Source organism: Phragmites australis, chromosome 13 (assembly GCF_958298935.1).
Source record: "Phragmites australis chromosome 13, lpPhrAust1.1, whole genome shotgun sequence".
Classification (NCBI taxonomy): Eukaryota; Viridiplantae; Streptophyta; class Magnoliopsida; order Poales; family Poaceae; genus Phragmites; species Phragmites australis.
In genome coordinates, this window is record NC_084933.1 from 23,089,441 (window position 1) to 23,113,253 (window position 23,813).

A 23,813-nucleotide genomic window follows, 5' to 3' on the forward strand; every position below is an offset into this window, starting at 1 on the left:
GTCGTGTGCCATATGTGACGTGCCGGTTCCTTCCCCACGCGCCGTCCATGAGCTGCGGCAACCCGCTGATCGCGCCATCCGAAGCTGCCGTCGTGCCCGTGGCCTCGCCTCGCGAGCTAATCCGCGAGAAGGTACGCCGAGCGCAGAAACCGGAAGGCGATCATATGCCGTTGCGCCGGCCCGCGACGCCGAGAGCCCCCGAGACACCGAGAAGTTGCCAGCGACGGCATGCGCGCGCGCGCGCACCAACCGCACGCGCTGAGGCTGCGCGCGGAGCGGCGGAAACGCAGGTCAGATCGGACACACGGGTGTTCGGCGAGCGCCCCCCCCCCCCCCCCCTGCACGGCGGTTATGCCGTTGCGGCGTTGCGTTCGCGTCTGGAGACTACAGGCCTGCGAGCGCGAGGTGGAGCCGAGCCGAGTTGCGCCGTTCTGTGCTTAAACCAAGCCCGAGCACACACAAGCCGCACGAGCGGTCAACATGGCACTTTGGCACCCGAATTGTTCGAGAAATCTTCTGTGGTCAAACATACGAGTCCACGCAAAAGCACCCCGGCCCTTAGGAACATCGAGGATGTTTTGTGCCGAAGATGGTATAAGAAATTGTTAGGATCTAAATTATAGCATAGTGAATACGTATTTTTTATATCAAATGTTTATTTTATCACATAAATGAGGTGTGATATTTACATTAATGCCTATGTTTATAAGAATATTTTTGAAATGCTATAATCATTACGTTATTACAGATTATATACTCACAGGATAATACACATATCAGTAGGTCCTTCCTCGACCTAGACTTCTATCTTCAGGCTTCCTTTGGCCTCGTTACTCCAAACCCTTCATCTTGCATCAGGTAGCTCATCATCCCTTGCTGACGCCTTCGACGACCTTCGTTCTTGCGGTCGAGGCTTTGATCTTTGGGTCCTTCGCTTTGCCCCAAGCGGCTCAAGCATCACTGATGCCTTTAGCAACTCCAGCTCTTTGAGACCAGAATCTTGGCCTTCGGGCTCCTTGATTCGCATCGGTTGTACCCTTAACTCTATAGCTATGAAATAGTTTTATTGCTGTGTTAGCGTTGCTAATTACTTACTATTTGGGATTGGCTAAGACCGGCCAAAGTCAACCATATAGGCTAACGTGGTACCATCTCCCACCAAAAATAAATACCTGATCACATGGACCAGATCCACCGAAAGTCTCAAAGCAAGACCAATCTACGCGCTTCTTTCCATCTTAAAAACAGCGGCAGAAAAGGCCTTCCTTTTCTTTTTTGAAGAATCTTCCGGATAACACTTGGAAAAGGACAAGAAGGAAACCGTCACGACTGCAAGCAGCACGCGCTGATTGACAAATGGGCCCTCAAAACCCCACACGTGTGTCGGACCCACATGTCATTCAGTGTGTACTTTCATTAGAAGTAATGCCTAGCTAATCTACAAAGAAATACGTCTGCTTCTCTTCCTCCTAACGTGATACAAACTTCAACCGCCGCTCCTGACCGCCGGCGCAGCCGCACAACTCATTTTCAAAGTTTTACAGATCAGCTCCGGGCTCGGGTCCACACGCGGAGCTACTTTTATATCCTCCTCCCCTCCAAACGCACGACAAGTCGGCAACACCATCTCCTACTTGTTTTCCTTTAACCCAGTTCTGCGCGAGAGCGGATTCCTCCCTGTCGAGGAGAACAGGCGGGGGGATATGGGCGGGTTCGATCTGCAGGTGAAGGAGCGGACCAAGGAGCTCAAGCACCTCAAGACCGCGGCCATGAAGGGCATCAAGGCGGCCGGCGACTCGTGCAAGAAGGCGTGGAGCAAGGTCAGGAGCAGCATAAAGCGCTAGCCGAGCCGAGCCGATCGATCGGTCGCGTGGATTCGTATTGATGATCCATTGTCGTGTGCTTCTAAGTTTTGATTGTGGTTTTGGTTTTGTTGGATCTGTTTGGGGAACTTGATGTGAAATTAATCAGTATGGCTTATGTATTTATCTTTCAATTTCTTACTTGTATGCAATTTTCTTCCTGTTCTTCGGTGTTGAACTTTGGTTAGCGATACATATGTTGCGGCGAACGAAATCTGTGGGTTCATCGCAAGCTGAAAAGTTTGCAGAGAATTTTGCTCCGTTTCAACATCTTTCGAACAACCATCAAACTTCTTAAACCTCCGCAACACTTGATCATCGTTGCACGTTCGTTCCCTCTTCCTATCAAGGCTTGAAATCACGATGCTCGTCTTCTGCTTACCATCTCCAAGAAATCATATCAGCGGTCATTAGTCTGCATCTCAACTTGCAACGCAACGGACGTCAAACGAAACGTTGAACGCTGAAACAAGCCGAACCAAGATATGTCACGACTTACGAACAATCGCACTCACCGCTGCTCTGAACTGTATCGAGGGGAACAAACACATGATCAGGTACATGGTGTCCAAACTTCAAACGACGATCATGCGATTAGGGACAACAGGAACATAATGGAATGTTTTGAACGCAAGATTTTTACATAAAACAATTCAGTTGCCATGTGATGCAAGATTTTTACATATAGCTGGCGTCTGGTAACGTTTATGTAGACAGCCGGTGCCAGTGCAGCGGTACTGTCTGCAAAATCGAGCCGACCAGACAGCCAGGCCCAAAAATAATGCAACAGAAGAGAGTAGCACACAGCATGTGAAAAAAGACGAGGGTAGTTGGAACAGCATGTGAGACAACCTATAGGCATGGAAAATCTGGCACGCTAGCACAGAGCATGTGAAAACTGAAAGAGTAGCTGGAATTCAAAATTCTAATGATACAATAACAGCATTTGACACGCTAGCTCCGTAAAAGCTTTGTAACAAACAGCAGATCATTATGGTTAGCACAGAGCATGTGAAAACTGAAAGAGTAGCTGGAATTCAAAATTCTACTGATAAAATAACAGCATTTGACACGCTAGCTCCGTAAAAGCTTTGTAACAAACAGCAGTTCATTATGGTAGGTATGCTCGTCCTACAGTGTTCATGAAGGCCCGTGAGGAATAACTGCAGGGCATTGGGCTCTCCACAGGCCGCCTATGGCGGAGGAGCATCAGGATCCAATCTTTTTTGGATTGCAGCAGCAGCCTAAATATAGAAAAAGATCTGCTCCAGTTATATGTGTTTCCCATCAAATTACAACTGCAGGCTTTCAAATTGAAAAAGAAATAATGTACCTGAAAATTGCCCAACTTGTATTGGTACAACATTTCCTCGCGTAGACGGACCTGGTCCTTCATGTCTTGAGCCTAAAAGAGTGAGCAATCACAGCAGATAAGCACAGCTTAGACAAAAGAAAGAAACAAGTTTCACTTCCAATTACTATACCATAATCCTAAGGTAATGTTTACACAGCAATTCCTTGCTAGCGATATTATCAGATAAATCTAGAGATAAACATGTATTAGTATTATTACAAACACATGGATTGAATAAGAAAAGGAACATAAACTAATGCCACCTTGTAATCAAGTAATCGAACAAGTACAAGATCCAAAGCACTACTTGCAGCTACTTTTGAGATAAAGAATGGACACATCTAGGAGACTAGGATACAATGGAAGATCTTAAAAGTTACATTTGTACACATTGAACTGGGCAGCCTGTGCAATCAAACTTGGTTGCACATGAGTAACATATGTCAACTACAAAGTCTTCGTCAGCTCATTCAGAGAAAGGGCTGTTATGTGCTGACAAAGTAATTCGATCGCTTGGATCACATGGGGCATTCAATGTCCATTGCATATTACTTCCCATTATGTGCTCTTTGGGCAACTTATGCATGACACTAAAATAGCTATTTATAACCCATAGTCACTTAATGATGGATCATAATCTTAGAAACAACTAATAGCAAAAACCCTTCAGTGTGGAGAAACAAAACATTATTGACCGTATGATGTTTAGAGGATTAATCAATGAAGGATAAGACCACCCAAAGAAACATCAAAATAATCTAACCAGTCCAGCTTGCATGGAGCGTTTTAAAGCTTCCACTTCTTCCTCCTTTCGTCGTTCACGTTCCTTCAACAATTCTAACCTGCGTGGGTTTTTAGAAAAAATATTATAAAAAAGAAATACTCAACACATAAAAAACTCCAGATCCAATTTAAATACAAGTGTTTCATAATATCCTCTTCATAAAACATGTAAAAACTTTGTGTAAAGCTCACAGCCCACAAACTGAAATAGCTATACAAAAACACACTGACAACTTTATTGTTATCCCATGTTTTAAGAGGTATATGGATAATATTCTAGATATTGACAAATTGTTTTTTTTAACGTTCATCTTTACATACCGTCGCTGTTCCTCATCATTAAATACTGTACGTTCAGTTACCAAGGTCTTTAAACCCTTCCTTTTCTCTTTCTCCATCGCTTTGCGATGATAAGCATCTAAATCATAATATCTGAAAGATAACACAAAGACAAGTGATAAATCCCCTATTCTGAACTTGTTATCTAATCAAAGTTATACTCAAAAGATGAAATACATTACTTTTTTGACGGGAAAGTGGCTGTATTGTGATCCTCCATGAATCTGAGATACAAACATGTGTTAAACATACTTGGAAAATCAAGGATAGAGTAGGAATTTTTTCCTGGGTCCATCAGAAGGTCATATAATTATTCAAGTAATTTCATGGAAGTACAGTAACTTACTCCTTAAACATTTGTTTTTCTTCCCAATTTGATAATGACTCCAAATTAACCTGTGGCCAAATTAACAAGAAAACTATATTGAACAATCTGAACTTATATGCAAGTAAAACAGTAAAATGAAACTAGAAAGCTTTCAACAGACTGGATACAAGTAAATGCACAGTAGCAATCAGTCAATAGAATGTCTACTCTACTTTATGTGACCATGAGCACAGAGTCGGGGTGGGGGGGGTGGGGGAGGGGGGATGGATTGGGCTTAAACTACATGGAACCAAACACAGTAATTGAAAAAATATGGAGGAACTAAAGAGAAGAGAATTAAGTACTACTTTGGTCTTAGATTTTAACATAGAACTCCTTCCCTCTGTGTGTATCAAGACGTACAGAACGACAGAAAGAAATATACCTGCTTGATCTCTGACAACCATGCAGTGAACTCTGGTCGCTTGTTCCTACAAAACACATTACACGGTTAATTCATAGAAATGTAATAGAAATACAGTTGGCACTTCACATGGTTGATTAGAGTCCAAACTCATCTCATTTTGAGTATTGTGTATATGTTATACACTTATACTACATAATGTTGGAAATCCCATATAACATATACTCAATAGTAATATAGTACTGTTTAAAAGTAAATTGGATGTCGGAAACAAATCTACAATTTTCTAAGTGTATCATTCCTACGAACTTTGAGAGGTGAGTCTGCAAACTCTGCATAAGCTAGTAGAATAGGGGCTTTATAAGCTCTTAAAAGACTAACTAACATTCCAGTCACAGGGCTAATTGTTTAATGCATTCCAATCAAAGATTTCAAATCGAATTATATCTCGTCTTCACTTTCAGTAAGATTTAGGAGTTGGAGATGGCATTTGCATATTTCAGATTGAATTATGTCATCGCACGAAAATAACAAAGTACAACTGAAAAATTCAATGCAAATTCATGTCTTGATATGCCAAATCCTGAAACTACGAATTAGGCCACTCACCACATATCGACCTCACGGATGATACCATACTTCCCCCACGAGTTGGTCACGGCGCCCTTCTTCCCCAAATCCTTCTCCTCCTCCTTCCTCCTCTTCTTCTTCCTCCTCTCCCTCTCCTTTTCCTTCTCCTTCCTCTTCCTCCTCTCTTTCTCCTTCCTCCGCCGCCTCCTATCCTCCTCCTCCCTCTCCTTCCTCCTCTTCCGCCGCCTCCTCCGCCTCTCCTCCTCTGATTCCGACTCGCTATCCGACTCCGCGCTGGAACCCGAGTATGACGACTCGGACTCAGACTCCGACGACGAGCCCGAGCTCTCGCTGCGGCTCCGGCGCCGGCGCCGGCGCTCCTTCTCCTTCCTCCGGCGCTTTCGCCGCTCGCTGTAGTCCTCGCCGGAGCTCTCGCTCCCCTCGTCCTCCTCCCGCCGCTTAGACTTGCCACGGTGGCCCCGGTCCCGGCTCCCCTTCGATCGATCGCCCCCCTCGGCGTCTAGCGACTTGCTGCCGCTACGCGCTGCTCCCACCGTCTCCTCCTCATCGCCTCCACCATCATGGGCCGAGGACGAGCCATTCTGGTCCTTCGCCATGTCTACTCGCCTGGCGTCTCGAGCCTAGGGTTTCGCGTCCCGGAGTCGAGACTACCGGGGGAGGCGAGGTGGCGAGCGCGAGACAGATCGGTGGTCGCCTTGGCCTGGCGAGTGCGAGGCGGAGGAGATAGCTTGGTGGTTCGAGCCTATTTTCCTCGGACTCCACTGACAGGTTGGTCCAGTTTTGTCAAATAGGTGTGGCCCCACCGTTCATATGCTGCTATGTGCTATACACGTCTCCCTCTCGCAGCCTCGCTCCCAAACGCTCCCTCCTCGCCGCCCGATTCGACGCGCCGGCGGCCACCCGCCGTCGTCCAACGCCGTCGATCCAACGCGCGGCGTCCGGCTCTTACTGCAGTTCCCCTAGACTTGCAGCTCACGAACAATCGACTGGAGCATCTCACCGGCTCCTAAGTACACGCGGATCTGATCGGAAGAGGCCACGGCTGCTACTGCCTCGGCGATGTCGAGGGTTCGGGACAGGACGGAGGACTTCAAGGAGGCCGTCCGCGTCGCCGCGCTGGCCCATGGCTACACGGAGGTGAGCTCCATGTCAGCCTTAACACCCCATCTCCGTCCTCAGTATACCGAATACCTGACGAATAGTCTTCAATTCTTAATGCTCCGTTGTGTTGATTTGATTATGCAGGCCCAATTAGCCGCGCTCATGTCGTCTTTCATCATCCGGAAGCCGTCGCCTAAATCACCTTTTACAAATGCTGCGATCAAAACTGTAGGAACCTCTCCTGGATTTGCTCCTCTGTTGTCTGTGGGAGCTTGCTAATCTGATTGTTGGTTTGGGTTGATGTAGCTTGAGAGTATCAAGGAACTCGAGAGGTTTATAGTGAAGCATAGGAGGGACTATGTGGACCTGCGTCGCACAACGGAGCAAGAGAGGGACAACATTGAGCATGAAGTGAGTTGCACATCTCTTTTGTTATTGATGTGCTCTTGCTTTTCCTATGATGGTGGATGTAAGAAATCTTAAATGTGCATCTTACTGTGCAATCTATGTTTAATTTTTAGTTTTCTACATTACCTGTAGCCTATAGGTTCATTGAAAATTTGAGATAGTGGGTTGTTTGACATCGCATTATAGTGCTCTGGCATTTGCAATGTCCTTGAAGCCTTCAATTGAAAGTATTATGCCCGAAGCTCTATGCCACAAAATGATATCTATTACTGTATCATATTGTGTTCCTTTTTTGTATAATTATAGTCATTTCTCGAGTATTCTTCATAACTGTACAAATCTAGAATGAAAATTATTGAAGAGCATACAAAGAAGCGCAACCATTTATCCTCTTTGTTGCACACACATTCAGTTTGGATAAGTTATGCATCTTTCTCTTTCTATTAATCAACCCATATTCATACTGCTACATAGTTCATTAGTTCTTGTAATTTTAGGCTGTTGCTTTATGTTCTCAATTTAGTATTTATGTCTAATTACTGAAAGTATACTAGGTTGGTGTTTTTGTAAAAGCGTGCAAGGAACAGATTGATATCTTAAAGAACAGGATCAATGAAGAAGAGAAGAATGGAAGTGCAAAGACATGGCTTGGCACAAGGGATGAGCGTTCCCGGTTGGACTTGATAGCTCACCAGCACGGTGTGGTATGACTATTATCCTTCTCATGAATCAGCTGCTGTGTACTGCCTATTTCTAGCATTGCAAATTAGAAGACACCAACGTGATGTTATAAGTTTCTTATGGTCTCCCGGATTACTTAATTTTTGAGGGAGTATGCGATAAAACAATAGGTAGCAGAAGAATATATTTTTTGGTAGAATTAGATCGACATTTTTCCCTTCTACCAATACCTATGGAGTACCACTCCGCTTTTTCTGTTTTTGGTTAAGTTGCACATTATTCACTTCTTACTACAGTTCCAAAGGTTCCTGGCATAGTTATTGAGACCAGACTGAACTTTGAACCGGGCTGGTCCTCGGTTCGCAGTTTGCTTGGTCCTCGGTTGGTCCAACTCGACTCAAAACGGCTTAAAGATATTAAGTTTCATACCAAACACAGCTAACAAAGGGAGAGGTCGTGGGTTCGAACTGATGCCCAATCATTTTTATTCTGACTGCCAAGCACACCTCCACAATCCACACTCTTCCATGCCCACATCCAGGGGTACAACAGCTCATGGGCTTGTTTTTTCAGATGGTTTTCTGCGAAACCGGGTGGTCCAACCGGGTTCAGCTGGTTTTATGGCAGTTTGATAGCACAGCGGTCTTTTAGGCTGACCAGACTGGTGGGGGCTCCGTTTCTGGTTTTTCGGTCGAACCGTCAGTCCAGTTTGGTCCTAATAACTATGGTTCCAGGCATTCTTAGTACATTTGTTAATTATTGTTATTGCTACACTTACAATTAGCAAAGATTTCCTTTCACCAGAACCATGTTTAATATAGCAGGTCATCCTGTCAAGGATTGATTGTTCCAACATTTTCTTTCCTGATGTTTAGGTCGTGTGTATTTTCTACTTAGTTGGTAGCAGGATATTCAAACCCCCATTGGCTGACATCATTAAGTAGGACAAGAACTTACATGGTGTAATTTTTACAGAATGGATTGCCCAGTCGAAACAAGTGAATTTGAATAATATCTAGTTCCACTTTCTTGTTCAAATCTGCACCAAGTAAGTGCATCATATAGGAAAACATATGACCTTTTTTTTATTTGTATTTCCTTATATCAAAATTTACAGTCAAACATCATTTTCGGAATCATCCCATTTGCCAATAATTTCACGGATTTTTATGCTCAATTCCAGTAAGCTGTTTGTTTTGTGTATGATTTTACCAGGTTTTGATTTTGAGTGAGCGTCTCCACTCAGTAACTGCGCAATTTGATCGTCTTCGGTCCATGCGTTTTCAAGATGCTATTAATAGAGCAATGCCAAGAAAGAAGATTCAGAAGAAACCAGAAATCAAACCTGCTGAACCATCCAAGTCTAATCTTGTTTTAAAATCTGATGTATCAAAGGTTGGAGATCAGGAAGTATCTACTGCACCCGTGAGAGTTCAAGAACAACTATTGGATGATGAAACACGGGCTCTTCAGGTAATATTCGGACGGAATACAAATTATACATAAGTGAAAGGGTTGGCTATTTTGCTTAAACTATCATGTGTTATGTGCGTCATGGAACCCTCTTCTCAGGTGGAGTTGACAAGTCTTCTTGATGCTGTCCAAGAAACAGAGACAAAGATGATGGAAATGTCAGCACTTAATCATCTTATGTCAACACATGTTCTTCAACAAGCTCAGCAAATTCAGTTTTTATACGACCAGGTATAAGATACTTTTAAGCTACTATTAGTTTGTTGAGAAAGAGGTTGCAGCTTTTGTTTTCATATATGAACATAAACATACAGAATCCACAAAAGATATGGGATAATCAATAATGGACGCATGACTTTTGCTTATGTCCATTTTAGAGTTTCGTAATAATGCTAGAATTATAAATCTTTGTTTCTGTCCATTGTACTGTCAGGGTCCGTGGAACTGGTGTTTCCTTGTGTAGGCATGATCTCTGGGAATTTTGCTATGAGATGTCATCAACTTACCGATATAAGACATGAAATCATAGTTTGTGCGTGTGTGCAAGGTCACATTTTCTTAATTGAAAGATGATAGACTGAATTTAAGAAACACTAAGTTAGTATTGATTATTATCTGCATGCCCTTCACCAGTACGATGGTCAGTCCTTACAGCGCATGTGCCTTTTTCTCAGGCTGTTGAAGCTACCAATAATGTGGAGTGCGGGAACAAGGAGCTATCTCAGGCGATCCAGCGCAACAGCGGTAGTAGAACCTTTCTCCTGCTTTTCTTCTTTGTTCTTACTTTCTCCGTTCTTTTCCTTGACTGGTACAACAACTGAATTAGCACCTGAAGACATTGTAATTGTTTTGTTCATGGAAATGGATCAAAATATGAAAGCCGCCTGCCTCTCTAAACTGACCTTTTAGGCGCTCTGTACCACTTGCTAAACATATTCTTTCCTGTTCTCTCTATCTGTAAATTCCGGGATTTGTCATTTCATTTTAAGTGTGCAAATATACTACAGATGCAGTGGGTACTGTACTAGTGCCGTTTACTTCATACACTAGAGGTGTGTTTGGTTGGCTGCATATGGCTTAGCCTGACGCGTGGAATGCTGTCAGCAGGTGCGCCCAGGATGTAAAAGTGGTCTTTCAGTCTAGCTCTGCAGAAATTTAGATTTGGGCCTTTCTGTAGAGCATGCAGACCGATGGCTAACTAATGATGCTATTAGTGTGTGATTAATACATATTAAGTAATATTAACATATTTTGATGAATATTAAGGCTTAATAGGATATAATAAGTACTATAAGTGTTCAGTTAAAAAAATAAATATCATGGTAACACATGTTTATCCACTTTTATCTCATACAATATATCTTTGTAAGATCAACCAAATAACATCTCTTCCTAGTAAGGTTATATAGATACAGCTAGGCTAAGCATGTGGGCAACTAAACGGATCCTAGATGAATGGTCAGCTTTCAATTGCCTCTACAGTTGATAGACAAGATCTGACGTATGTGTCTTCAATGAATGGTCAGCTTTCAATCGCCTCTTGAGTTCCAAGATCTGACGTCTGTCTGCAGAATGTATGAACATAACCCGGCCATCCATTTCTTACTAATTAGGCCATTACCAAAAGGAAAAAGTCCATATTACCTCATTCAACTATTGTTTGAATCTGTTTTTCTCACTCGAACCACAAAACCAGATATCTCACCTTCTCTAACTATTCAAACCAGTGCAATTTACCTCGTTAACTGGTTTTGATGATGGTTTCGTCTTATATGGCTCACACATGGTGGTGGGACCCACATGTCAGATGACATCTTATCATCTTCTCCGTCTTTCCCAGCCGATCCCCATGGGCGGCGACCAGCAGGGCCTCTGGTCGATCCTCTCCTTAGCGCCATGGGCAGCGCCAGCAAGGCCTCTGGCTGGTTCTCCTCTGCCTCGGTGGATGGCGACAGTAGCTCCGCCCCCAATCGTTCTTGGTGGGAGAGCGGCAGGGCCTCAGTGGGATAGCGGCATGGCTCGGCGGGGCGGAAGCAGGGCTCTGGCCTCCATAATCCACGGCGACAGTAGTCCTTGGCGTGGTGGGATGCGCAGTAGGGCTCGACGTGCTGCAGCAGCAGGAGCTTCTGCCCATGCGGTGTCGGAGAAGACGACCACGATCGATGAGAATTCAGTCTTCATCGTGAGAACCAAGGCTGCGACGAGCGGGGGAGGAGGAGAAGAAGAAGTGGCGGACCTCGCAGGAGGAGGCGACGAAGTAGCTATGTTGGTTGTGGTGCCATTGGTGTCGGTGTGCACATCGAGCTGCACCAAGGAGATGGTGGACGCGATCCTCATCCAGTGGGGTCGGCTTAGCCTAACCAACCATCTACTAGCCTACGCAAGGAATAAGGTGGACTAGGGCTAACCGAGAAAGAGAGGCGATGACCGGAGTGGAAGAAGACTTGATGTAGTGGAGCAGAGTGGCAATGAGGTACAAGGCTGTGCGTGGTCACCATTGGTCCGGAGCTCGTCCTTGGCGTCGGTGCGTCCCGGTGGCTCCTTGGCATGAGCGACAAACCACGATTAGGGACGGCTGGGATTCCGCCGCAAGGCTCTCCTCCGGTACATGTGATTGCCCGAGAGAATCACGAACGCATCCACCACAGAGAGGAGATAGTGCTCGATGCGCGCGAAGGGGAAGCCTGCTAGGGAGTTCTTGGACCGAGGGCCTGATAGTGGCCCGGCCGGCGGCATGCGACCGAGGCGCTCGATCACCGTGGAGAGGTGCGTCGACGTCGAGCCGAAGGAAAAGCGACGAGCGCAAAAGAAGGAGGAGGGCGAGAGGAAGCTCACCGTGTGCTCGTTTGGTCGGAAGGAGTGTTGCAGCGATGGCTTGACATGCGATCGTATCGGGTGGTGGACGAAGTTGGGGAAGATGAGACTGGCACACTCAATTCAAGTCAGGAAAGGGCTGAATGGGGCTTAGGCGCTGTGGATGATGCTCTGTGCTCTGGCCGAGAGGGAAGAACGAGGGACATGGAGAGGAGGGAGGTCCAGCGCCCTTTAAAGAGCTCGAGACGATGGCATTCGTGGGTCAGCGAACTTAGTTTTTTTTTTTTTTGAGAGAGAGAAAAGAGGAAAGAAGAAAAGATAAGATGTCATATGACAAGTGGGGCTCACTGCCACGTGTGACCCACGTCGGATAAAATCACTGTCGAAATCACGCGGGGAGGAAAAAATTCGGTATAGATAGTTGAGGGAGATAAAATGTCTGATTTTGCGGTCGAGGAGAGAAACGGACTCGGATAATAGTTGATGGAGTCAAAATGAACTGTTTCCTTACCAAAACCTCAGCAACGTTGATGTGATGTGCAATGTACTCAACAATCAAGCCCATGTTCCCTAGGCTTTTCTTGTTAGTTTCAGAAACTCTATCACCCGACCGGTCGCGCTGCGCGCGTGGGCTGTCCCGTGAGGATGGGACGTCAGGTGGGCCGCAGAGTCCTCGAAGGAGAGAGAGACGGGTCGTAGAGTCGTTCCTCACGTCGGGGCTTCACGTGGGTGGTAGTCTATTTGGTTTGTACTTGTCCGTTCGAAACACTTTAAATTATGGTAACTCTCACGTAGTTTGTTTTTAATTTTGTTTGCACCATTATATTCTTAGCAACGAACACAACAAAATAAGATGTGGCGAGGGTTAATTTTTGATAATAATTTTGATATGTACCGGTTGATAGACGTGTGAACGACGCTTACGGTATGCGTGTATTTATAATGAACTTAAGAACACAGGGATTATCTAGATTCAAACCTCTATAAAGATAATAGGTCTACGTCCTATGTATTTTGTTATCAGTGTTTGTAAATAGGTTACAGATGAGTTTTCTTGATCCTTCCATCTTCATCCTTTTACAAACCGGATTTTACTCTCTTTATATACTAGAGAGAAGGAGACTTTACAAGTGGATTATTTTGTGCTGACTCATACCTTAGCTAAATCTCTCACCCCTTCTGTGCTATTTAAAATGGGCAGTTCTCTTGTCTTTTTTGTTCTAATGAAGCAGCTAAGCTCATCCCATCTGTTGGGCATCACACATATGTCATCTCGGTCAGCCGGTGCGTCCTGTCCCATCACCGGTCTCGCATGCACGCTTGTGAAGCAGTCTGACATGCCTGCGAACCTGTCCCGCAACGTTTAATGCTATGGGACGGAGCATGGTACCACTGCGTCGGTTACGACTTGTTCGCTGGGGAGTAGCGCTTAGGGAAGGAAAACACTTGAGTATAATGTATTTAGTGAGAATAGACTGGTTAGATGTAGGCTGGTCGTGAAAATCCCTTATGTGGTAAGGATCCTGGTCGCGAAGATACAGACTGATCGCGCGGTGGGACCCTAGATCGGAAAAGAATCTTCTGCCAACTGGTATTGGTCGGTGTGGGCCCTCAGAATAGGAGACCCCTATTCTATACACCGACAATAGCCCTCAAGCTCCCTTACGAATGTGATGGTTTGAGTGGTTCAATGCGTGGTTGCGGATGGACCTGGTCGCACCACCTGGGCCCTAGGTCAACGCAGTTCACTTTTGTGGTGGGCCCACAAAATCGTATCATGAGGGGAGGTTTTAAACTTCTAGAGAGAGAGAAACATCGTGGGAGAGAGGGACATTGATTTCTGCCGGATCTGAGGGAATTTCGACCCCAAAACGCGGTTTTTCAAATTTTGAGACGGCGGAGCTCAGTGCGACGGTTGGGATATCATGTTGGTTCTATAAATTGGAAAGCCAACGCTTGCTCATGAATCCTTCCGCCATCCCTCGCAACCTTCAAGCCCTTGCACTTGGAGTCCATTGTCTCCATCTCCACTTGTGTTCCCGCAACCACCCCTATCGCTTCCAATGGCGTCGCGCACCGGTAAAGAGCCAGACTTTCCCAAGTCTAAGTGTACTGCGGTGAAGCTGAAGCAGATGTATGACAATCGTCTGCTCTCTCACCGCCTTTCATCGGGGTACCGCCCGGGGGAGGACATGCCTGCTCTCGTAAGGGAGAGATTGTGTTGTTTGCCTCTTTCTTTTTGGCTGTCCTTGTGCCGTCTTTTTCTGAATTCTTCACCACCGTCATCTCCTTCGATGATATTTGCCACCTCCACCTCAATCCCAATTCCATCATCATGCTAAGCGTCTTTGCTCATATGTGTGAAAACTTCATTGGGGTCGAGCCATGTCTCGATCTCTTCAGGTATTTTTACACGGCCAGGTTGCAGACCAGGCCAGCAACTTGGAGCTGCGGATTCCACCTTCGCAACGGCATCGCAGGCTCCTACCTTGAGATAGGCCTTAAGTCGTCGTGGTCGGGCTGGAGAGAAGAATGGTTCTATCTTAAGACGGAGGATTTCTTAGACAACATCTGCGTGCCGAATAGACCGGCACAGGTCTTCGAGAGTTGCGACCACTCCGAAGCTGTTGAGCCTCGCAACTCGGGTCAAAAACCTCATGAACACCGGACCGACGGGATCAGATGTTGCATGCGACTTCATAAAGTGCGGTTGTGCCCTTTGCGGAACAGAGCACATTTGTCATATATGTATACCGGGAGTGACGACGTCACCAGGGAAAGCTCTCTAGGTAACATCGCAACTGCTTCCATGGCGCCCTTTGTTTATTCGTGCGGTGTCTTAAGTATCCTTCTTATGCAGATCTCTCTGACGAGTCCGTCGAGTCGTAGGTCAAATTCCTTATGGCGGCGGCCTCGAGGAAGGATGGCCCGTCGCGAGGAGCTCCTCCATTATGCGACCGCTCTCCGTCGGAGAGGGCTCGACTCAGATTGGTATGTTTGGCCTTTTTTGGACTTCCATCTTCAAGTCTTCTCCTAAGTCAGGGTTTCATGGTTTGCGTCGCCACAGGGTCTTCCCGAGGTTGATGTCTTGTGTCCGATAATCGACGAGATCACGGAGACCGCTTGAGAAGTTGATCTTGCTGCCAGCATGCCTTCTTCGCTGCCCAACGCCGCTCTAGCTGGCCACCTAATTTGGTCACAATGTTGGCCCAACTGGTCGAGGAGGTGTCCTGACTGCTCATAGTCGGGTAGTGGCCGCGGGTGGCGGTTCTATGGGTGGCGTCGGTCTACAGAGGGTTGACCAGCATCGTCCCTACTAGACTCGCTTCGACCAGGGGTGCCCTGATCAGACTTGCTCTGACCAGACACGCTCAGACCAGACCGAGAGCGATCAGGCCAACGCCGGCCCAGTGCCGACGCAAGGGGGAAGAGACCGGTGGAGGGTCCGTCTACCGTGGAGGCATCCAAACGTGCTCGCAGGACGCTGAACTCCAGCAGCTCAACTGCGGGGCTGTCCTCCCTGACCAACTGACCCAGTGGCTTCATGAGGTCCAAGCTCGTGTTCAGCATTGCGTCGTCATGGTAAGGTTTTTGGTTAGGCATAGATATTTCGAGTTTTCTTTCTTCTCCTGATGTTGTAAATCTGTTGTCATCACAGGTCCTTGACCCCGCCTACAGCCCCGGTTGTAACTCCTCCACCAGTTCCTTAGCGACATGTCCTGGCCCCCCAGCCTCCAGCAGCTTTGACCTCGGGAACATCGATTGTGGCTCTCGCGCCTGCTGAGCAGGTTGTGGAACCCATTTTATCCTCCAACCTGCTCTCCCTAGCCACCCGTTTCTCGACCTCTATCCACAAGTTGATTGACGAAAAGGAAGCGGCGACGAGTAGGTGCGCTGAATTGGACAACTAGCTGAAGAAAAGGAGGCGCGACTCGTGCTCTAGCAGAAGTGTGGTGAGCTCAAACGAGAAAAAGTCACCTTCGCTGCCGAATACACTCAACTCAGGGAGGACGAGAGCACCACTCTTAGCATTCTTCAAGATACTTTTAAGGCGTTCGAGGAGCCCCTGAGAAGCCTCGAACTAGAGATCATCAAGCCGAAGGACTCGCACACAGCCCTAGCTTGGGCCTATGCCACCAAGGTTCTTTCAAAAAAGTTTTTCGATCTCCCGGCGAGGGGTGTTGAGGATGTGGCGCAGATGGTGAGGGATGCGGCGGGGTACGTCCTCCGGTGCTATCGCATTCGCGATCTCAACTTCAACCTCGACCTCATTCGGGAGGGGGTTGCGATAGCTGGGCCCGTAGCCAAGGAGAGACTGCAGGAGGGGTGTCAAAGGGTGGTGGACTATGTCGGATCCATCTTCCGGGTGGAGGACACCAAGGATTAAATATCAAACTGTAATTTAGGTTTTGTATTATGTTTGGATGAACTTTTTGATTTCTCTGATGAGTTTTGTTGTTGTTGCCCTGGTCATAGAAGCTTTGAAATGATTGAAAATCCCTCCCGCTCTGAGCCCTTGACCGCACCTACTGACAACGCTCACGACCAGTGCTGGCTGGAAGAGGCACGACCAGAACGAACCGACCCAACTGGTCATCCTGAACCCCTGTCAACGCTTATTGAAGATTCTATTGACCCACGTATTCGAGAAGCAATGGCCGAGTGTGAGCTGGGATTTACGGTCGAGCGAGGGAACCTACAAGGTGATCTTCGAGGTGCGTCGGTGCTACCACCACTTTGCCACCCATTAGTCCTAGGCTAGTCGGGTGAGACCTAATCGGTTGCTTTTGTGTGATATGCAGCATGTTTTATTGACCAGCTTGCCGGGAGGAGTTGCTCACAGCGTGGAGACCTGGAGCAAATGGATAGAGAGAGCGATCAACGGTGATAATATTTCTATGATCGCCTCAACCGAGCTTTTACACCTTTCGACTCGCCGTTGCAGTCTGTCGGTGTTCAGGTTCGCCCAACACCTCGATGCACTATGAGTGGTCACGTCAATTGGTTTTTTGGCAACCTCCGAGGAGGCGAGTGGCTTTGAGGATAGGCTACGCATGACGGTGGGTGACAATTTGCTAGATCTGGAGCCACCGGCGCCTGTCTTGCCCTAGCATGTGTCCACAAGCACCTCCCAGATACAAACCTCATCCTGGTAGTCTCCGAAGGCTTTGCCGGCGCCAGGAAGACCATCAAGGATCTCCATGAACTCGTAGACTCATATCTGCTCGCTATTTGCTCCCTTCTTTGGTCTTTTTTGGTTCGATCCACTGCCCTATGTTTTTGGGTTTTATGTGTACTGAGTAGACTTCTTTGGTCTTTTTTGGTTCGATCCACTGCCCTATGTTTTTGGGTTTTATGTGTACTGAGTAGACTGTTTAGATTTAGCCCTTAGGAGCTTCCCGGGTGGTCGCTTTATAATGAAAGGACCCGTCTTCATGTAAATTTTTTCTGTGTTCGAGTGGCGAGTAGGTTCGGGTGCTCGCTAGCAAGGTTCCTAACACTTAGGATGGCCCTTAGCTCGACAAGCCCTTCAGGGGTGACCAACGCTCGACCCGATTTAGGACTCGTAGCCTCGTGGTCGTCATCCCCCGGACGCCCATACCCTCGATACTGCGCGAGTAGCAATTTTGACTCCCACCCAATAATATAATCGATCGGGTAGAACCGAACCTGTACGCTGCACAAAAACAAACTATAGATCCTAAAAGCTTTAGCTCCTAACCATCTGGTTGACCAAAAAACTGTCGATCAGGTGATCAAGCCTATGAATCAGAAAAACTTACAAGCCATGTTCCACGCTTGTCTTGAAGATCCTACAAAATAGAAAAACATGCTCATCTTTGAGCAGCCTTACACATAGAAATTGTGTTCCGTGAGTTTGTGTACTTTGTGGTCGGGCTCTGGCCACGTTAGAAAAAGCAGATCACTTTGTAGGACCCCTCCCTCTTGGGGAAGAGCTTATCACGAACTGCCCTATTCCTGGACTCTGTTGGTATTAGGTCTGAGGTCGAGGTCGCCTACGACCAGTGTCTGCTTTCGCGCCTTGTGGTCATAGTAGATCCTAAGGCTTTGTTGGTATTCGGCTGCCTGAATTTTGAGCACGTTCTCATGACTCCTCGCTCAGGTTTGTATCATCCTCTCGCTAGGCCACTTGGTCGCCGTCCAAGTAGTTGGCCACTCGGGGTGATTGAAAGGTGATCTTAGAGGGAAGCATTGCCTCCACGCCAAAAATAAAGAAGAAATGAGTTTTAGCTGTAGCCCTGATGGGGGTCGTTCGTAGCGACCAGAGTATTGTGGGTAATTCGTCCACCTAGCGTCTTGAATAGCTTTTAAGCCGATCAAAGACCTGGGTTTTGATCCCTTGCAGTATCATCCCATTGGCCCTTTTGACATGTCCGTTGCTCTGTGGTGTGCCACCGACGTATAGCAAACTTTTGTTTTGATCTCTTCGTAGTAGTCATAGAAAACACTACTAGCGAATTGAGTCCCCTTGTCCATGATTATGTGATTTGGACTGTTAAACCTCACTACCAGTCCTCGTATGAACTTAATCGTTACTGCGGCAGTGATCTTCCTGAGGGGCTCAGCCTCTCCCCACTTAGTGAATTTGTCGATTGCAATGAACATGAATTCAAAACCGTCCGGGGCTTTTAGAGAATGGTCTCACAATAATGAGCCACCAGACAGTGAAAGAACAAGAGAATGGTACAGTTTGTTATGCTTGGGCCGATAGTTTGGCATATCGGCTATGGTTCTGACATGACCCGTACCGTTTCATCGGCTCGCAAGCATCCTGGAGGGTCGTGAGCCAATAGAATCTTTACCGGAACACTTTCCTAACCAGAGTGCGGTATGAACTGTGGCCACCACATGTGCCTTTGAGGATGTCGGGGAATATTGTGCTCCCCCTTCCTGAGTGATGTATTTTAGTAAAAGACTGTTGCTCCTTTGGTGATAGAGGCGTCGCCCTACCCAAGAGTATTTGTGGTCCTGCCACATGACCCTTTCTGCTGACCTAACATCGTCAGCGGTTGCTTTCTGGAGGTAGTCCAAGATTTGATCCATCCAGGCTGTACCCGAATTGAGCAGGGCGACCACATGATGGCCACCTGAGGTCGATGACACTGAAAGAGGCGTTGCGTCCAAAGGTGTTGCCTTCAGTGCTCTGTTTCGAAGCGGAGCATCCCTTCCATGTTGGCCTGAGACTACGATGGGTGGTCGTGTGAATCTTTTTTCAAAGACTCCAATTGGGACAGGTACACAAGAGGCTAGACAGACCAGCTTATCAGCTAGGAAGTTGTCCTTATGAGGGACGTGCTAGACTTTAAAATCAAAGGAGCGTCGCTCTAGCTTTCTCACTTCAAAGAGGTATGTCGTCATCTTCTGGTCCGAGCATAAGAAACCCTCCGCACCCGATTTACGGCCAGTAGTGAGTGCCTCATCACTAGTGGGTGTCTTACCCCTCGTGCGAATGCTGCTTGTATTCTAGATAAGAGGTCCTCGTACTCCGTAACAATGTTTGGTGGCTTGAAAATTTAATTGAAATGTGTACCTGAAGGTGTTGCAGGTGCGTGGGGTCGAGATCGCTCCAGCCCCCAGTCCAATCAACGTGCACGGCCTATTGACATGTGTAGTCTTGTGCCTGTTCATCTTTGGTCGCAGAAAACCCTCACTGCTCGTTGACCAGTATCACTACCACGAAGTCGTCGTTCTTTCTATTAGAAACTTGAAGAGCGGAAGGCCCTTTTTCCTGTCCTCAAGATGACCCTGCCCAAAAGGCCACACACCTGATTAGTTTCAGGGTACCCTCTTACCTGCTTAGGGATTTTTATTGGTTGATGGCTCTGGATCACGTTGTAGAGGTCACATTGGCGTAGGGAGTCGCACAAGTCAGAGGATTGGTTGTCCCGATGCAGCAGGGGTCTTCGAGCGCTCCCCGCTATTGAGGGAGGATGGGATCTTTCCTATCGTGGTGCCTGTCGTGGTTCTTAGCGATGCGACCATCACCAGTCCTACGACGGACATGGTGCTTGCTATCGCAGTTTGGCATCATGTCGTGAGGGGGAAGCCCTGACATTCGTGTAGTGTAACGGCCTTGGCGGTGACGCTGCCAAAGACCGCATCCTCTACGGCAGTTTCTCGGGGCAACGTTGTGGTGGTTGGGGCTGTGTCAAAGCATCCCTGTTTTCGGCGTCGGTCTAGTTCCCCTCTGGGAACGTGGCCTAGGGATCATCGTCGGCACCCAGAACATGGGAGCCTCCGCTGCCCTCCCCCTGTTGCATGAAATGTCATGCAAACTTCCGGCGTCGGTCTGGTTCCTCTCTGGGAATGTGGCCTAGGGATCATCGCCGTCACCCAGAACATGGGAGCCTTCGCTGCCCTCCCCCTATTGCATGAACTATCATGCAAACTTCCCGTTGAGTCTTAGAGCCTTCGGACTCCGATTTGGTGTCCCATACCTGGGGCATACCGGGCTCTCGTACCCCATGACAAAAACCTTGCAGTGACTGAGGTCCTCGGAATAGGACTCAGTGGTTGCCGTGGATCTAGCCATGGGTAGTCCAATCTAATCTCCAACACTTAACGAAACGCAGAAACACCCCCCTACCTAGCGCACCAACTGCCGAGGGTTAATTCCTGACAATGATTCCGGGGTGTACCGGTCGATGGGCGCGTGAACGATACATGCGTTTTGCGTGTGTTCGTGATGAACTCAAGAACACAGGGATTATCCAGATTTAGGTTTCTCTAAGGATAACAGCCTGTGTATTTTATTATCAGTGTTTGTGAACTAGTTACATATGAGTTTTCTTGATCCTTCCTTCTTCGTCCTTTTACAAACTTGATCCTCCTCTTTTTATGTACCAGAAAGAAGGAGACCTTACAAGTAGGCCCTTTTCTGCTCATCAATACCATAGCTAAACCTCTCACACATAGACTATTTAAAATAAGCGACGCATGTGCCCCTTTTTGTTCTGATGAAGCAGCTGAGCCCATCCCATCCACTAGACAACTCCATGCCTACCTCGATCAGCCGTTGTGCCCCATCCCATCATCGGTCTCGCACGCGCGCCTGTGAAGCAGTTTGACACGCCTACGAGCCCGTCCGTGACGTTTAATGCTATGGGACGGGGCATGACACCACTATACCGGCCATGACTTGTCTGCTTGGGAGGAGCACCTAGGGAAGAAAAACACTCGAGTGGAATGCATTTAATAAGAATAGGCTGGTTAGATATGTACTTGTCCTGCGATCAGCGAAGGTTGGTCACGAGAATTCTTTATGTGGTAAGGATCCTAGTCATGAAGATGCAAACTGTTCGCATGGTGAGACCCTGGACCGAAAAAGAATATTATGTCAACTGATATTGACCGATATAGGCCCTCAGAGCAGAGCAGGGACTCCTGTTCTATACACCGACAAGATCTATATTACATATACTTTAAAAATATTTTTTATACAACATAAGTTGTTACACAATATCTACTACATATGTTGGTACCAGACATAAAACATGAGTTGCTACATGCTCTCTATATAATATGTTACTAGATATACAACATAAGTTGCTACCCAATCTTTATATAAATTGCTACCAAACATAGAACATAAATTCATATGCAATGTAACTTACTACATAATCTCACTAGCAAATTGATCCTTCATGTGAGTTGCTCCTAACCACCAAAAACGGTTTAGAACAACTTACTGTCAAGTTAACAATAACTAATAACTTACTCAATAATTTTAGTGAATATTTTTTTAACTTCTGTAAATACATTGTAGCAACTTATGTAAAAACTTTAATAAAAAGTTTACACGTAAGTTAAAAGGACACAAACGTCTAAAAACATATGTAATATGTATCTTATTTTATTAGGCTCATAGTATAGAACACAACTTGCAAACGAAATCCTAAATTAATATTATTGGTGGGAGTTATCATCAGTCAACCACAAAACCAGCTGACGTCATCCGATCCGGCTAACAGCTTTTTGCCCACGCGTTGCACCACGCCGGCCCGCCCTCAGCAACAAAAACACATCCCCGCTCGTTCCGGATGCGCATCCTCTGATTCTTCATAAATCTGGTAAAACAGTACTCTGATATTATATACTGTAGCAAAATATACTGTAGCAAAATATACTGTAGCAGTTAATCTGGTACGTTCGTTACAGATCTAACGGTTCAAAAAAGCTAATGTCACGTACTGTTTATCCTCTGACTTTTCTTAATACGATTCCGCTCGATCCACATGCATGGCACGGCTCACGTCGCACGCTCGGGGCGTGTGGCAAAAAGAAGAGGGTCGCGCGATAATATGGTCTTGTTAATTTGCACAAACAGACAGCTCACTAACTTGTATTTACTTCATTTTTCATCCACAATATGAAAATAGATATAAAAATATAATTATAACTGTGGTTAAATGCATCGCTATTTTCATCTAACAGCATATGATAAAATAAATAAGATATTATTTAAGTAAATTTTGTACCTTTTTCTGATTATAATATCACATTAGTCTTCCATTTCATATATCAGTACTCAATAAGAAAGAAATGTAAATGGCAACACATCATATGATCACATAAATTAATTATGATGAATGAAAATTGTCTTTTATTTAGAAACTATGATTAAAGCACCAATAATATTGTTGTAGAATTAAAAGTGAGAAACTGAGAATACACATTTAAGAGGATCAAAGCTCTAGAACTTATAGCTCCTTATCATGTTAGGATTGTGCCGTTATGCGTTATCGTGTTAGGCTTGGTCGCTTAGGTCAGCCTATTATGATGAGAAAAGGATAAAGATCTAGGAGACTAAGAAAAATACAATATATAATTATTTTTTAGCAAAAACATTTGGATGTAATCTGTACAACGTTAATAGATAATGGTAGCCTAACATAAAGTTGTCTAAATGGATCACGCATACTGAGCTGACCTAAGACACGTCCCTATAACCACGGTCCAAGCACAGCCCGACGCCTTATATCGTGTCCAACTCGGCTAAGCTTGGGTCGTGCTGTGCCTAGACCGAGTGTGCAGCACGCTGTGCCGACACGACATGGCCTGGCTTAGACAAGCTGATACGAGCATAACTTCCCAATCTCCTGCTTGATCGCCCCGTCGCCCATCCATCATGTCCTCGCCCTGACTGCCCTGCCGCTCCACCATCTAGACTCTCCGCCCCACCCCTGCGTCGCCCCACCTGGATCGATCCAGCATGATATTATGTTGTGTTTCACGAGCCATACTGTGAACCGCGTCTCTGGCATACAAGCTGACACGACATAGCTTAATTAGTTAGTCGGGCCGGATCATGCTGTGTCAGACGACCTATTTGACCAGGTCTAGCCTAACAGACCGATAGGTTAGGTAAGCGGCTCAAGCATGAAAAGATAATAGTTACTAGAACTAAAATCCTGTTTATTTTCTGCTTCTGCTTCTAATTCTGCTAGAATAAACAAGATTATGAAGAAGTAGCTTAAGAAACTAGAAAACTATTTTTTTTAAAAATAAACTAAACTAAGAAGCTCGCTAAGAGATATTTTTTCTAAAACGTAAAAACTAATAGCCTATTTTCAAAATTAACTTTTCATACAAATAAAAAACACAGCCTTTCAAAAAACCTAAAAGCAGAAAACCAAACAAATATGCCCTACGACA

General features: G+C 46.1%; 2 protein-coding genes across 2 annotated transcripts; one reads left to right on the forward strand and one right to left on the reverse strand.

The window, feature by feature from the left end:
• Positions 1 to 2,752: 2,752 nt before the first annotated feature.
• On the reverse strand, positions 2,753 to 6,412 carry LOC133887996 (uncharacterized). The gene is made up of 8 exons (XM_062328070.1): positions 5,679 to 6,412; positions 5,091 to 5,136; positions 4,685 to 4,734; positions 4,521 to 4,562; positions 4,321 to 4,431; positions 3,980 to 4,058; positions 3,196 to 3,267; positions 2,753 to 3,106 (listed from the first exon to the last, which is right to left on the reverse strand). The coding sequence occupies exons 1-8, from the start codon at positions 6,254 to 6,256 to the stop codon at positions 3,056 to 3,058; spliced, it is 1,029 nt and encodes a 342-aa protein (XP_062184054.1). The 5' UTR covers positions 6,257 to 6,412; the 3' UTR covers positions 2,753 to 3,055.
• A 46-nt stretch (positions 6,413 to 6,458) lies between these two features.
• On the forward strand, positions 6,459 to 10,305 carry LOC133887998 (syntaxin-81-like). The gene is made up of 7 exons (XM_062328072.1): positions 6,459 to 6,797; positions 6,906 to 6,989; positions 7,068 to 7,172; positions 7,724 to 7,873; positions 9,066 to 9,323; positions 9,423 to 9,554; positions 9,998 to 10,305. Exons 1-7 carry the CDS (start codon positions 6,720 to 6,722, stop codon positions 10,142 to 10,144), a joined length of 954 nt encoding a protein of 317 aa, XP_062184056.1. The 5' UTR covers positions 6,459 to 6,719; the 3' UTR covers positions 10,145 to 10,305.
• The last annotated feature ends 13,508 nt before the right edge of the window (positions 10,306 to 23,813 follow it).

Bases quoted from the DNA above. Each gene is read 5' to 3' on its own strand.
- LOC133887996 (XM_062328070.1), bottom strand. From the start codon at position 6,256: ATGGCGAAGGACCAGAATGGCTCGTCCTCGGCCCATGATGGTGGAGGC. The intron at 4,059-4,320 runs GTATGTAAAGAT...AAACCCACGCAG, and splicing joins AATGATGAGGAACAGCGACG to GTTAGAATTGTTGAAGGAAC. The intron at 3,107-3,195 runs GTACATTATTTC...TTCTATATTTAG, and splicing joins ACAAGTTGGGCAATTTTCAG to GCTGCTGCTGCAATCCAAAA.
- LOC133887998 (XM_062328072.1), top strand. From the start codon at position 6,720: ATGTCGAGGGTTCGGGACAGGACGGAGGACTTCAAGGAGGCCGTCCGC. The intron at 6,990-7,067 runs GTAGGAACCTCT...GGGTTGATGTAG, and splicing joins CAAATGCTGCGATCAAAACT to CTTGAGAGTATCAAGGAACT. The intron at 9,324-9,422 runs GTAATATTCGGA...CCCTCTTCTCAG, and splicing joins ATGAAACACGGGCTCTTCAG to GTGGAGTTGACAAGTCTTCT.